Genomic DNA, 13,749 nt, shown 5'->3' on the forward strand with positions numbered 1-13,749 from the left:
GTTATTATTTGTTGTTGTTTGTCCTTCGTTCTCAAAAAATGTCTCATGACATCAGGAATGTGATATCATGACACGCGAGTGAATGGGATTTAAATGAGGAAAAGTAGTGCAAAGTCACTAGTCTTACTTTCTCCTTTGGAGTCATCTGGGTTTAATGGCCAGATACTGATCAGGATAATTGATCTGGAGGCAGTGGGAAGCTTTGACTGGGTTTTCTAAAACAAAAAGGAATGACTTTGGGGAAGTGGGAAGCACTTAAATGTCACTCTTATATGAACTGGTTAAAGGAGGGAAGAATATACACATACACATACAGAAGTGGGTACAAAAATACATTTTTTTCCAAAAAAGGAAAGCAGTAAGGAAAGAGGAGAATAAAAGAGCAGGTAAGTTAAGAAAGGGATAAGTTTAAGCAAAACAAACTCTAAGGCTAAGCAAAAGTATTTATAGCAAATCCTTTTCGGTAGCAAAAAAAAATGTAAATATAGGATGCCCTTCATTCTGTAAAATGACTGAATAAGTCATGAGATATAAATATGATGGAATACTATTATATTTTAAGAAATAATATAAGGCAAGGTTCCAGAGAAAGTTGGGGAAAACTTGCATGAACTGCTACAGAATGAAGCAAGTAGAACCAGGTGGATTTTTTTTTTACAATGACAATAATGGTAAAGAAAATACAACTAAGAATCTGGAAACTCGTGTTAAAATATATTTCCCATCTTCTGACAGAGAGGTGAAGGACTAAAAATGCAAAGTGAGACATATTTTTCTTGAACATGGGCATTGCAGAAACCTGTGTTAAAGTGCTGGGGAAACAAATACCTATTGTGGGGACATGATATAAAAATCTAAAGGAATGCAGTTGGATGAAAAATGCATAGCTGGAAAAGATAAGGCATCTTCCTTAAATGAAACTTTTGGAAGAAGCTCATCCCTCCGCCATCCACTTAGAGGCAGTGGATCATTCTATGTCATTCTTTACTGATGAAGTATGGAGTCCCCAAAATGATCAGATCTTATAGGAGGTCTTAGGAAATCCAAAGGAGTATGACTAGATGGAAAATGAAGACAATCTTACATTCTAATTTAGGAGACTATATATAGAGAGAGTTACATAATGACTTTTAAATTAAATTTTTTTTCAATCAGTAAAAATCTGCCTTCTTTTCTCCCACCTCCGCTTCCTGATTAAGAAAGAAAGAGACCAGTAACTTGATTATGCATGTTAACGTATATCATATTACTTATTAACAGAGGGCAGGGGAAAAGAAAGGTGAGAAGAAAACTTTACAAAGATGGATGTTGAGAAAGAAAGAGAAATAGAGCTCCTGTTACAAATATGTAGAGATTGGTAAACATCATATTATAGCTTTAGAGCTAGAAGGATTTACATCGATTTACACATTTTACAGAAAACAAAACCATAGGATGAAATGCTTTTTCCAAGGTCATAGAGGTCACTTACAAGTAGCAGAGCTGGAATCCTGGCTCCAATCCTCTGATTCCTCTTTTCACTGCCCTAGATTAGGCCGTTTTTATGAGAAGTAGCCAGTTTCCTTGTCTTCTTCAGAAAGGGGAAGTAGACACCACCATGGTAGATTCTCAAAGATCCCTGGAGGACTTTGACTCAGGTTTTGTCAGACACCTTGCAAAGCTTCTTTCTGAATACATATGCTCGGTAGAAGTACCACAGTCAAGGACAATGGATTATAAAATCGATTGCCTGGTAACTTTGGGGGTAGCAGAGGATCTGTTCACTTTTAAAGAATCACAGAGATGAGATGATGCTGCCCCATTAAAATAATTATGAATATGAAAAATACTGACCAGTATTGGAGGATATATGAATAAATGCAAAGCAAAGTGAGTAGATTCAGGAAAATTATACATAATGACTCCAAAAATGAAAGTGGAAAGAACTACAGCATCAAATGTTAGTATGAAATGCTGTTTAATGATAATAACCAAGCTCAGCTTCAAAGAACAAGTATGAGAATGTCCTTTCCTTCCTTCAATGTGAACATCAGGAATATTGCACTTGTTGATATATTGATTAGTTTGGACTTCTGGGCAGAGCTAAGATGGGGGCATCCTAGCTCCCAGTGCTAGTTTTTAAATGAATCCTCTAAACAGATCCTAAAGGGGCAGAACCTACAAATGTATATGAATACAATTTTGTTTCAACTTAAGATATCTTGGAGGAACTTCGGAAAAGGTCTGTCTCACATAAAAGCAATATAACGCAGCCTAGATGGAAGAGCTGGAAGGCAGTGGGAGGTTCTAGGCATAGCACAGCTCAGGTCCTGGCTCAGTAGGCCAGAAGCGCAGCAGGCCAGCAGGGAGAGTCCCAACTCCAACTTGGAAGTCAAAGTTCAAACCTGGGAACACTGGTGCAGCAGGCAGAACTGGGTTAGGCTATCTGAGATGCTAAAGCAAAAAACCAGACCCAAACCCCTGGGCCCAGCACAAAAAGCTTGGAACTACATACCCCTAAGCCTCAGGAGCAGAACTATCAAAATGAGCAAAAAAAATCAAAAAATAGCACTAACCATAGAATGCTACTATTCAGAGAGGGACAATAAAAACATCATCTCAGGAGAGGAAAGCAGTGACAAAATGCCTTAAAGAGGGTCTCAAATCTAAAAGGACCTCTTGGAAGAGATTTAAAAAAATTTTTAAACTAAAGAAGACAGGAAGAAGAAAAACTGAGAAAAGAAATGAGAGAAAATGGCAGGAGAATTGTGAAAACTAAAAAATTGACTTAGGAAAAAATACCTTTAAAGGATATATTAGTTTGTCTGAACTTTTTTTCTTCTTTGCTAATTATTTGTTCTAAATGTATAAGTTCTAATTGTAAAAGTAACTACCCTGGCCCCAGTCCCTGGTCTCTAGTGCTTGAAGATGGAATATGTTACATTTCACTTTCCCACAAGGAAGGAGGTTTTGAGATGCCTAGTCTCTGCCCTTGTCTCAAGACTATACCAAGAATGTTCCCTAAATTTTAGGGGCATCCTTCATCCCAGTCCCATTTAAGCACTTAACAATCAAAGTAATATTATAAAAGAATATTTATTTCAGTACCTGGGAACATTAATACCTTCTCTCATACCACCTCAGTCTCTGGAGGGAGATTAGATTCATATCTTAATTCAGTTCCTATATAGCACAGTCATGTCAGGTTCCAAAGTCAATCCCCTCAAGTCTAGGAACCCTGGCCTCTTAGGGCTTCTATTGTTTTTGTTTTTTACAAAGCACTGGGGTTAAGTGACTTGCCCAAGGTCACACAACTAGATAATAGGTGTCTGAGGCTGGATTTGAACTTAGGTCCTCATGACTCCAGGGCTTCTTAGGCTTCTTTGCTGAACAGGTAAGAAGTTCCTGGCACGCATGCCTAAGGACAAATAAAACAAAACAACCCCCCCCCCCAAAACCAAATTCTCAGGGCTACAGAGAATAAAAGGAAAAGAGGGAAAGATAGGCCTTCCCCCATACCCTACTCTGTATGGTGTCCATTTTTTGAGTAAACAGGACTTTTACCTCCTAGATACTGCTCAAAAGAGAGGGAGACTGGTGGTTTAAAAGATGTCTCCTGTTCCAATTACAAAATCAATGGAAAGAGGCTGCTTCCATTTTTATGATAGGATTATTTTTTTACGTATGCTGTCTTCTCCCAGTGGCAGGTCTTGCTATCTCCTCCATGAGTGCTTCCATCTTGGGTGACCTGGGCATGTGTAAAAACCCAGTTAACTAAGAAAGCAATACTTTTCTGACTGGGGGAGAAAAAAAAACAAAATATATGAATACAATTTTGTTTTAAGAATTACAGCATTGAGTGAGATAAGCAGAACCAGAAAAACACTGTTCACCCTAACAGCAACATGGGGACAATAACCAACCTTGATGGACTCATTCATCAGTGCCACAATCAGGGAAAATTTGGGGCTTTCTGCAATGGAGAATACCATCTGTATCCAGAGAAACAACTGTGGAGTTTGAACAAAGGCCAAGGACTATTACCTTGAATTTAGAAAAAAAAAAAACCCTGATATCTTATTGTCTGATCTTGCTCTCTCTTATACTTTATGTTTCTTTCTCAAGGATATGATTTCTCTTTCATCACATTCAAATTGGATCAATGTATACCATGGAAACAACGTAAAGACTGACAAATTGCCTTTTATAGGGGGTGGGGGGGGAGGGAAATAAGATTAGGGGAAAATTGTAAAATTCAAAATAAATAAAATCTTCAAAAGAAAAGAATTATAGCATTTTAGAGTGAGAAAGAACTCTGTCTAATAATCTTGCCATTTAGTCAAACTCATGAGAGAGCAGGAATCTCTTCTGTAGGATTCTCAACAAGCAGCCAACTAGTGTATGCTTAGACTCATTCAATGACTGGGAACTCACTACCTCCTAACATCTGCCCCATTTTCAGGGAACTCTGTTGAGATTAAATATAGACATTTAAAACTCTTCATACCCCAATTTCTTTCTACCTTTCTATCTTTTTTATACAGTCCCTCTCTCCTCAGGCTATGTGATTGAGCCATATTGCACAACTAGACCTTCAGCTACACAAGACCCACCTACAGGCCTTTGGCCTGATTTTCCTCTATCCTTCCAATGCATTGTCTCCTCTTAGAAGTCCTAAGCTTCTTTAGCACTCAGGGCATCCTTCTACTTAGAGCCTTCCTCATCTGCTCTCCTCCCCTACTAGCTGCTAGTAAACTCTCAAACTAACTTCCATTTGTTTCCTATACATTGTGTGTTGTGTGTGTGTGTGTGTGTGTGTGTGTGTGTGTTCATGTTATCTCCTCATTAGACTATAAGATCCTTGAGAGATGGGATTGTCTCACTTTTGCCATTGTATCCCTGTCTCTGTCTCTCTGTCTTTATCTCTTCCCCCCCCCTTTTTTTTACTTCATGTTTTTCCTAGCTTCTTTCAAGTCCTAGGGTAAAAACTTCATCTTCTACAGCCTTTCCTCATCCTCTTTAATGGTAGTATCTCCCCTCTAGTGACTGAGTCCAACATGTGTATGTATGTGTGTGTGTATTTCTTATTTTGTATTCTCTTTGTACAGAATTGCTTGCATGTTTTTCCCAACCCCTTCCTTTCTCCCTCTTATTAAATTGCAAACAACTTGAGAGCAGGGAATGTCTTGTCTTTCTTTGTATCCCCAGACCTTAGCTTAGAGTCTAATGTATAATAAATGCTTATTAACTGCCTGACATGGATATTTGATAGACATTTTCTTGTTCTTTCTTTCAAGATGCTTAGCACTTGGAGGTCTTGGATTCTGAATGGATGAATGTGGAACTTTTAAAAAATAGCATTGGGAAGGAGGGGAAAAAATGATAAAGGATTGATATTGCTGTGGACACATGAACTTTATCCTACCAAGGCTCTGGGAAATTGAAATTTCTTCTCTCTTTCTGTAGAGTCTTTCAATCATTTGTTAAACATTTAATTTTGTGCTAAGCACTGGTCCAAGTGCTGAGGATACAAAAAATACTCTTCTTATCCTCAAGGAGCTCCCAGTCTAATGTAGTCAGAGTTTTTACTGAGCCATCTTTGACCTGGTTGTGACAGAGCAGGCCAGAGATAGAATGCCAGTCAATCAGATAATGGAATATTAATTAATTAATTAATTTGCAAATGATGGGTTGACTCCATTCCTTGGAGCTCCACCTTGCTGTTATGGAGTCATATATTTTATACAAATCATAAGTGGGCAAGTGGATCATAGAACAATCAGATTTGGGGCTTGAGTTATCTTCCCAGGAGTAACCCACCATGGAGGACAATACAGCAATTAAATCATTTGTGACCATCCATGTAGGAGTCCTGTGGAAATAATGTTGATTGTATAATTTGGGGGTTACAAGTACAGAGCAGATTGTACTGATACACTTAAAATAGACAAGCACAATTCAGGACAAAACCTGTTGTGATTGACAGGTGATTTCTGTTACTTTTGTTTTCACTGTTTTACCAGGTCCAAAACCTGCCTGTGAAACTCTAGAAACTAAGTTGTTATTATTATTATTATTATTATTACTATTGTTATTATTAACTTCAGTATACATATGATACTAATAAATATAAAATCACAACTTTTGACAAGAATAATAAACAAAAACGTCCATATAAGATATAGGCACAGATAACTTATTGATTAATCAGTCAATTGATAGATAGATAGATAGATAGATAGATAGATAGATAGATAGATAGATAGATAGATAGATCTACAGGCTGGATAGAGCAATTTTGCTATAGTAGGAGGAGGTCTCATCAATTCTGCTGAAGCCTGGTCCATACCAGAAAGGAGATTGAAGCACTTTGGCCAAGTTACCTCATCAGACTTCAGTTTCCTCGGTACAATGAGAGAAGTAATCTGATACTACTTCCCTTCTAACTCTAAAATTTATTCTTATTCTGGAGAAAGGACCTAAGTTTGAATCTCACTTCATATCCCTCCTATTTCTCCATCTTTGGGGGAATCATTTAACTTACTTAACTTTCATTTTCTCATCGGTAGCATGAGGGGATTGGATGAAATGGCTTCTGAATCTGAGGGCCTTCCAACTCTAGTTCTAGGGTCCTTTGAAATTCCATGAACAAAATCAGACTTTTCAGAGCAACAGAAATTTGCCATCATCAAATTCAGTTCTTACCTTGTACATCCAGCAGCCAGCACAGGGTAATGTGATTCTTAGACTTTAATAAATGTTTGTGAAATTGGATTAAAGAAAGTTCTTTTGCCAAGGGTCCATAAACATGGATAGAGGCAAAATTACATCATTATTTTCAGTAACTGGCAACTGAATTTTAACATTTCTTTCAATTATTTAAACCATTATTCTGAGACTGGGTCCATAGACTTTATCAGACTACTAAAGAAGTTAAAAAATTCTGTTATAGACCCTTGTCATATCATTGAAAGATTTCTATCCCAACAAGGAGTTACTTTAATATTCTTGGTCAATGGGACTGATGTAGTGAATTAAGTCCTCAATTCACTTAAGGCCTTAATTTTCACTTAAGTCTCAGAATTTTAAATTGCTAGACTCAATAAAGTAAGAAACCACTTTAAAATTAAATTGCTACACCCAATTTGGATCAAGGTTCAACATGGAAACAAAGTAAAGACTGACAGAGTCCTTTCTGGGGGGTGGGGAGCAAGATTGGGGGGGGGGGGGAATTGTAAAACTCAAATAATATCTTTAATAAAAATAAATTTTAAAAAATTAAGTTGCTAGAATTGATAAAGTAGGGAACTACTTTCCTTTTTTTTTTTTTTTAGATATGCTCCTGAAGACACAAACTCAGTACTGAGTCCTTTACCTAGAAAGCATGCTTCATATATATTCTCTCATTTGGTCATTTAAAAGTCATTCCTCTTCTCTTTTCCCTTTACTGAAATTACAGTGGATCATCTTTTATCTTTTTAATTGTGCCTTTTAAAACAGGAAAGTGAAAATGCTTGCTATCTACTCCATTTTCTTCTCCTTCCCTTCTCCCTTCCTCTTTCCCTGTTAGCAGTTCTTCACTAGTTTACTGAACTTTCCCATTTCTTCTGCTGCCTGCTTCTCTTCTTCTAGGGAGACCTTTGATCAGTCCTATGTCTTTTTTCAGGAGCCAGCACCAAGAGCTACTATCTGGGATGCTATATTTAAAAAGCCTTAGAAAGCTATTTTAAAGAAACCTCAAGAGAACGGTGAAGAGAGGGAGAAGGGGAGCCAGTGAGGAAAGAGGACTAGAAAATGATATAAAGGGACAGAGGAAGAAAAGGGAGAGAAGATGTAGGGAGAAGGAGGGAAGGAGGAGAGAATGTAATTTGGGTCTTACACAAATGCCCCCAATAGATAAAAAAGGATGACAACCTGAAAGTGCAACTAAAAATCTTTTTCTTTATATGAGTTGTTCCATTCAAAAGATTGTCATAATGCTTGAGCATGAAGATAGGATGGGTGGAGTAAGGCAAAGGGCAGGGAGAACCCTGGAGCCATATAGTGCCTACTTCCTCATTTTCCTTAAAGCTGACCTAAGGAGCTGTGCAACTCCTAAGTGGCAGGATGAGGTCATGCTTCTGCTGGACTTCCAAATAGGAACTCCAGATGACCCCCTCTCTTTCTACTTCAGCCAAAAATAACTGGACCCAGGTTCTATGATCGAGTTTCCAAGGGCAGTGTTGAAGCAAGACTGAATATTTTGACCTAAGGAGAGTAGAAGAGAAAAGAGAGTTAGAGAAATTGTCTTCTAGAAGCTTTGCCCTACCTCCAAGAAGACAATGACCCCACTTCTGAAAATGTGTGCTCTAGTTTGGCCATGAAACTGTCTACACAGATGGAACAGTCACCAAACACAGAGCCACAGGATGCTAGAACTGTCAAGGGACTTAGAGCTCATCTAACCCTGCCCCTCAATTCACAGATGGCTCCAAAGTGGCTGGTGAATTGTGTAATAGCAAGTTAGTGGGCAGAACTCGGATGGCGAGTCTGGTCTGAACCCTTTTCCTTCAGGCCTGGGTTATTTGGATGTGAGGAGTAGCTCACCAGCCAGACTGGCAGGGTCTGGAAGCACATGAAGATGCAACCTGGCATCTCAAGTCAGCTCTTACTGAATCTCTTACTAGTTTCAAGGAACCAAACAAGAGTATAGAAAGCACTATGGAAAGAGCCCCAAACTTGGTTCTAGTCTTTTTTTATTCTACTCAATAGCTATGTAACCTTGAACATGACCCTTCATCTCTGACCTTCAGTTTCCTCTGCTAGATAAAAGCTGATAATACTTATATACTCTATATACTTATATATATTCTAATCAGAATACTAACTATAAGTTAATTTATGTTCTTGCATTTATATTCATATAAATGATATTTTACTATTTGTAAAATAAATATTTAAAATATTTAGTAGAAAACACTAAATAAATATATATGTGTTTATATATACATATGCAAAAAGAATTTACATGGTAACTTTATCATTATACTTAAAAGGGATAGCAAGTTGTACATAATAGGTTTATAGCTTCATGTACAATCATCTTTTTATTATACTAGGGAATGCTTATTTTATTCCATAAATTAAAAATAATATAAGTAAAAACTTTAAAGAATAAAAATAAATGATTATTAATCTATCTGGTCAATCAAAGCTCATTTTTACATTACCACAGATTTTGACCAACTTATCTTGGAGGCTAGAAATTATAGTTTAATTCCAATGATCCAATTGATTCTGTTATACATTTCCTACTCATAGTCTATGAAGGTCCTGAAGACATAGCCTCAAAGTTCATTTCTTAGATGTAAAGTTCCCTGAGGGCAGGGACAATGCGTTAACTTCTTAACTTCTGGAGAGATCTAGCACAGTGCTTTGCATAGCCCCAGGATGCTCAATGGATATAAAATTGAATTATATGTTTAGATAGAAATATGAGCTTATTACCTCTATACATTATATTAACTTCCTTGTGATTGCTAAGTGTATGTTCTGGTATCTTCAATTTTCATTTTCATAATTTGCTTATTGGTCATCAAAGATGGCAACATTGGATGGCAGTCTACTGTGATTTGATGCCCGTTCATGTTCTAACTTAGTTCATTCCATGCTTAGCTAGAGATCTGAAAACTCAGACTTTCATTTTCATCAAGCAGGACATATAACAGTAAAAATAAGAAAGACAAATGAAGGCAAAAAATAAAAAGCAGAAGTGTGACCTTCAGCATCAGGTTTCATTCTCTGGGGAAATAAAGGCTGTTCTACAGGTGCTCAACAGGGGAGTTGGTTTAAAGAGACTGGTTGATTCTTTCTCAAAGTGATTCAGTTAAAATTCAACTTTCTGCCTCTTTAAATCTAGGATAGACCTAGCAGTGGGACTCTGACTAGCAAAATCTTTCTAATCTCACTACTTTAAAAATAATGGGTATTGATATTTTTAGTTTTTATTTATTTATTTATTTATTTCCCAATTTTCCCACTCTCCTGCCCCACCAGAGAATCACATCTCATATAACAAAGAATCAAAAACAAAGAGAGGAGAAACTATTTGGGGAAATTATGTGCTATCCAACAACCAAGAATGGTAGGCATAGTTAATAATGTCTTTTGTCAACAGTTTAATTCAATAAGTATTTATGTACTTTCTCGGTGTCCAGCAAATACTCTATTCCAGGTGCTGGAGATACATCCTACCCTGTCCTTTCATTTCATAGATGGGGAAACAGAAGTTTCGAATAGTTGGTGAATTGCATAAGAGCAAGTTAGTGGCAAAAAGTCCCTGCCCTAGAGGAACTTATCATCTGCTTTTCTTTTCTTTTTTCTTTCTTTGATGTTAGGATGGCTAATTTTCATGTCAGAAAACATTGCTTTTGCATTGCAGCAATGGCAACACCAAAATTGCCTGTGACAAAGAATGCAACTTACAGTATGAACTCTTGGTGTTTCTAGTTCCCTTTATCTTTCCAAAACTACCTGTCTCTATGAAAAGAATCATCAACATAAAAATATGTTATTAACAAAAACTATGCCTTAAACTGATAAAAAAAAACAAAACAGCTTTCTATTTACATCAAGTTAAAAAGCCCCATCACAGTAGAATTGTCCAGTATACTGATACAAAAGCTTTTTTGTACAAATATGGAGAGATTCATAAGTCCTTTATATTGAAAATATCTTGGGGATGCTAAGTGGCAAAGTGGATAGAGCACCAGCCTTGGAGATAGGAGAAACCGAGTTCAAATTCAACCTCAAACACTTGATAATTACTTAACTGTGTGACCTTGGGCAAGTCACTTAACCCCATTGCCTTGCAAAAACCAAAAAAAAACTGTCTTACTTGCCTTCTGAATCTTACCTGACTTTTGAAAAAATAGGTGATTCTAGACAATGAAATCAATTGTATTTATATCACCCAAGGGTTATTCATTATGACATAAGTGCAAGTGATGTCATCTACTTTTTTTAACATTTGTATGCTTTTGCTTTTTCATTGAACGAGCAATTTTTTTCTTTTGGTTCTTGCAAGGCAATGGGGTTAAGTGACTTGCCCAAGGTCACACAGTTAAGTAATTATTAAGTGTCTGAGACTGGATTTGAACTCGGTTCCTCCTAACTCCAGGACTGGTGCTCTATCCACTGCACCACCTAGCTGCCCTTATTGAAAGAGCATCTTGACAAATTTCAAGCAGTTTCAGGTCTTAGTATTCCCTCAAAACCATATAAAATAATCTCTTATTTTAATTGGAGTAAAAGGGGGCAGGAGGCTAGGCAATGTTCAGAGATAGTGAATTTAGCAACTTGGAGCTGTCAGTCCTCTCTATTGCTGGTCACCTAGGTAGGAAGAAGGGGATCCACCCCTCAGAAAAATCAGTGTACTCCTGAACTTCTGGTTGAACAAGAAATGAGGTGGAGTTTGGATGTGACTAAGCAAAGCTACCAAAGCTTCCAGGTTCCCTTGAAAAGAATTGGAAACTCTCTGAGAGAGAGAGAAGCTTTCCACTTACTCTCCTCTTGGTACTTCCTCCCCTCCCCACACTTTAATTCTTAAGGGAAGAAAATGAATGTTGTGGGTTTTTTTTAAATCACCTTCATCACTAGAGGAGGAAGATTTCTCTTAACAGTAAAGTGTAGGATGTTCTTAGCTGAATGCATGCAAAGTAGATGTGGGGGGGGAAAGAGATTAGTAAAAGAAATTTCTCATCTGTAACATGAGGGGGCCGGACCCGAGGGGCAGCAATGTTCCTTCTAACTCTTAATCTATGATCCTGTGTCTGAAAGAGAAGTTCCCCCAGATGGAAAAGGAATCATGATTTTTTTTTTTTGAATCCAACCATTCTCCTATCGCTGGAAAAATAAAGTTGGCGGTAGGGATTCAAATGACTTCTTCACTCCTTCAGGAGGAAGATGAATTCTCAATTCCTTATCCCCAAGTTACCACCCCCTTCCACCTTCGGCCCCGGTTGTGGGGAGTGGGGAAGGACGGGCTCAATCCCATCCAGATTGTGCTATATAAGGCTCCCTATTTGTTTCCAGAGAAGAAAGGAAGCATCACCTCAGTCTCGCCCTCTCTCTTTTCAGCCCAGCCCTGAGTGGGAGAGTTGGCCCAGGTGGTAGAAACTAAAATCCGATGCCGGCAGAAGTGAGCCCTGCCTATTTATCGTCTTGACCCTAGTGCTTAGGGGTCAGGTAGATTGGAAAGGTGTCATCCATTCAGTTCTGGTAAACACCCAGATATCCCCAGAGAAAAAGCCCTTTGCTTGGGGGAAGACCATGCAATGTTGCCTTTGAAAGGCTCAGCTAGCAGTGGGAGTCCAACCCACTTCTATCTAGATTGGAAGGGCAAACGTAATCCCAGCACTCTAGCTCTCTCCTCGCCTGCGAGCCGGGAGGAAACCCCCCAAATTATCTCCAAGAGGGGGAGCACGGTGCAGTTCCGAACTGTCTCCAGGCGTTTGTTTGCTCAATAAACTCTTTTCCCTCTCGCTTTAACTCTTAAGTTAACTTTTATCACCGCTATCTTTTTTTTTTTTTTTTTAGAAAATGTTATTAACGTTGCGGGGGGACAAGGGACCATCTGCTTGGCAGAGCGGGGTTGGCTTTTCAATTGATGGACTTTTTAAAAAGTCATTTGATTTTTCTGACCCTCAGTCTCCTCCCTGTAAAGTGAGCGCGTTGGCTTCGGGGTGGCCCCCGGCTGGCGTGCCCCCTCCGGCCGCGTCCTCGGCAGTCTCCCCTCAGTCCTGCCTCGTCAGGTGGGTGCCCAGAAGGGCCGGGCAGCGCGGAGCCACCTCGGCTCCCCGGACAAGTGTCGGTGTGGACGGGAGAGGCGGGCAGGGAGGCGGGCGGCGGGCGGGAGCCAGGGGAGGGGGCAGAGCCGCGGGAGGGAGACTGCCGTGCCCAATCAGTTTCAGAGTTCAAGTTTACACAACGCCAGCGAGTGGGCCAGGCCGATGAGGTCACCCGACGCTGCAGAAACCTGAAACTGGCCCGGGCGCCCCGGCGAGTTGGGCTTCTGGAAAGGCGGAGCGGCGAGCTCCGGGCGCCTCTCCGCAGCCCATCTCCCCTGCCCTCCGAACCCGACCCTCTCTGGGATGCTTCCCACCAGGGTCCAGAGCCACTGATATTGCCCGTGGAGGGTTTGGGTCCATCTGGTGATTGCTAAAAGCAAAAGGGAAATGGAGAGGCTGAACAAGATAGCCGTGCCAGCTGGGCAGAAGTTGAGGTAAGCCTAACTCCTCCGAGCCTCCTGCGCCTTTGATACTAACTGGCATCCGAAGACCCTGTCAACTCCCATAGTGGGAGAAACGTTTTCTATTTGTTTTTCGCCCTTTTTCCTTATCCTTGTTTTGGGTCATTTTTCCTTTTCTCTTTTTCTCTCTCTCTTTTCTTTCTTCCTTTTTTTCTTTCATCTTGTCAGTTTTCTCTTTCTCACCTTTTCCTGTTTTCTTTTTATTCCAGGTATATTGTTTTCTTCCTCTTTTTTAATTCTACTTATCTGTTATTTTCTTCTTACCTCTCTTTTAAAAGAAAGGTATCCATGTTGTTACCCTTTCTTCCTTTTCTCTTTCATCCTACCAGTTTTTCTTTGCTACCTACCTTTATAATTTTCTTTTTATTCTAGCTATATTGTTTTCTTCCTCTTATTTTCTTCTTACCTCTCTTCTAAAAAATTTATCTGTGTTGATTCCCTTTCTTCCTTTTTCTCTTTCAAATTACCAGCTTTTTCTTTCT

General features: G+C 39.0%; 2 protein-coding genes across 4 annotated transcripts in view; one reads left to right on the forward strand and one right to left on the reverse strand.

Annotated features, from left to right (window-relative positions):
- The window catches only part of DNTT (DNA nucleotidylexotransferase), a 114,371-nt gene extending 112,596 nt beyond the window's left edge, over positions 1-1,775 (reverse strand). Inside the window, exon 1 of the mRNA XM_074233257.1 lies at positions 1,472-1,775. The gene's annotated coding sequence lies outside the window, so the exon portion shown is untranslated. The remainder of the gene's footprint in view (positions 1-1,471) is intronic.
- Positions 1-13,749, forward strand: part of BLNK (B cell linker) — a 175,327-nt gene that overhangs the window by 54,025 nt on the left and 107,553 nt on the right. Inside the window, exon 1 of one of the 3 annotated variants that reach the window (XM_074233254.1) lies at positions 12,985-13,240. The exons of the other annotated variants lie outside the window; for them this stretch is intronic. Coding sequence (XP_074089355.1) covers positions 13,194-13,240 — 47 coding nt within the window. The 5' untranslated portion in view covers positions 12,985-13,193. Of the gene's footprint in view, positions 1-12,984; positions 13,241-13,749 lie in introns of those variants that run through there. 3 annotated transcript variants of the gene reach the window in all.

Source organism: Macrotis lagotis, chromosome 4 (genome assembly GCF_037893015.1).
Source record: "Macrotis lagotis isolate mMagLag1 chromosome 4, bilby.v1.9.chrom.fasta, whole genome shotgun sequence".
In the NCBI taxonomy this organism is placed as follows: Eukaryota; Metazoa; Chordata; class Mammalia; order Peramelemorphia; family Peramelidae; genus Macrotis; species Macrotis lagotis.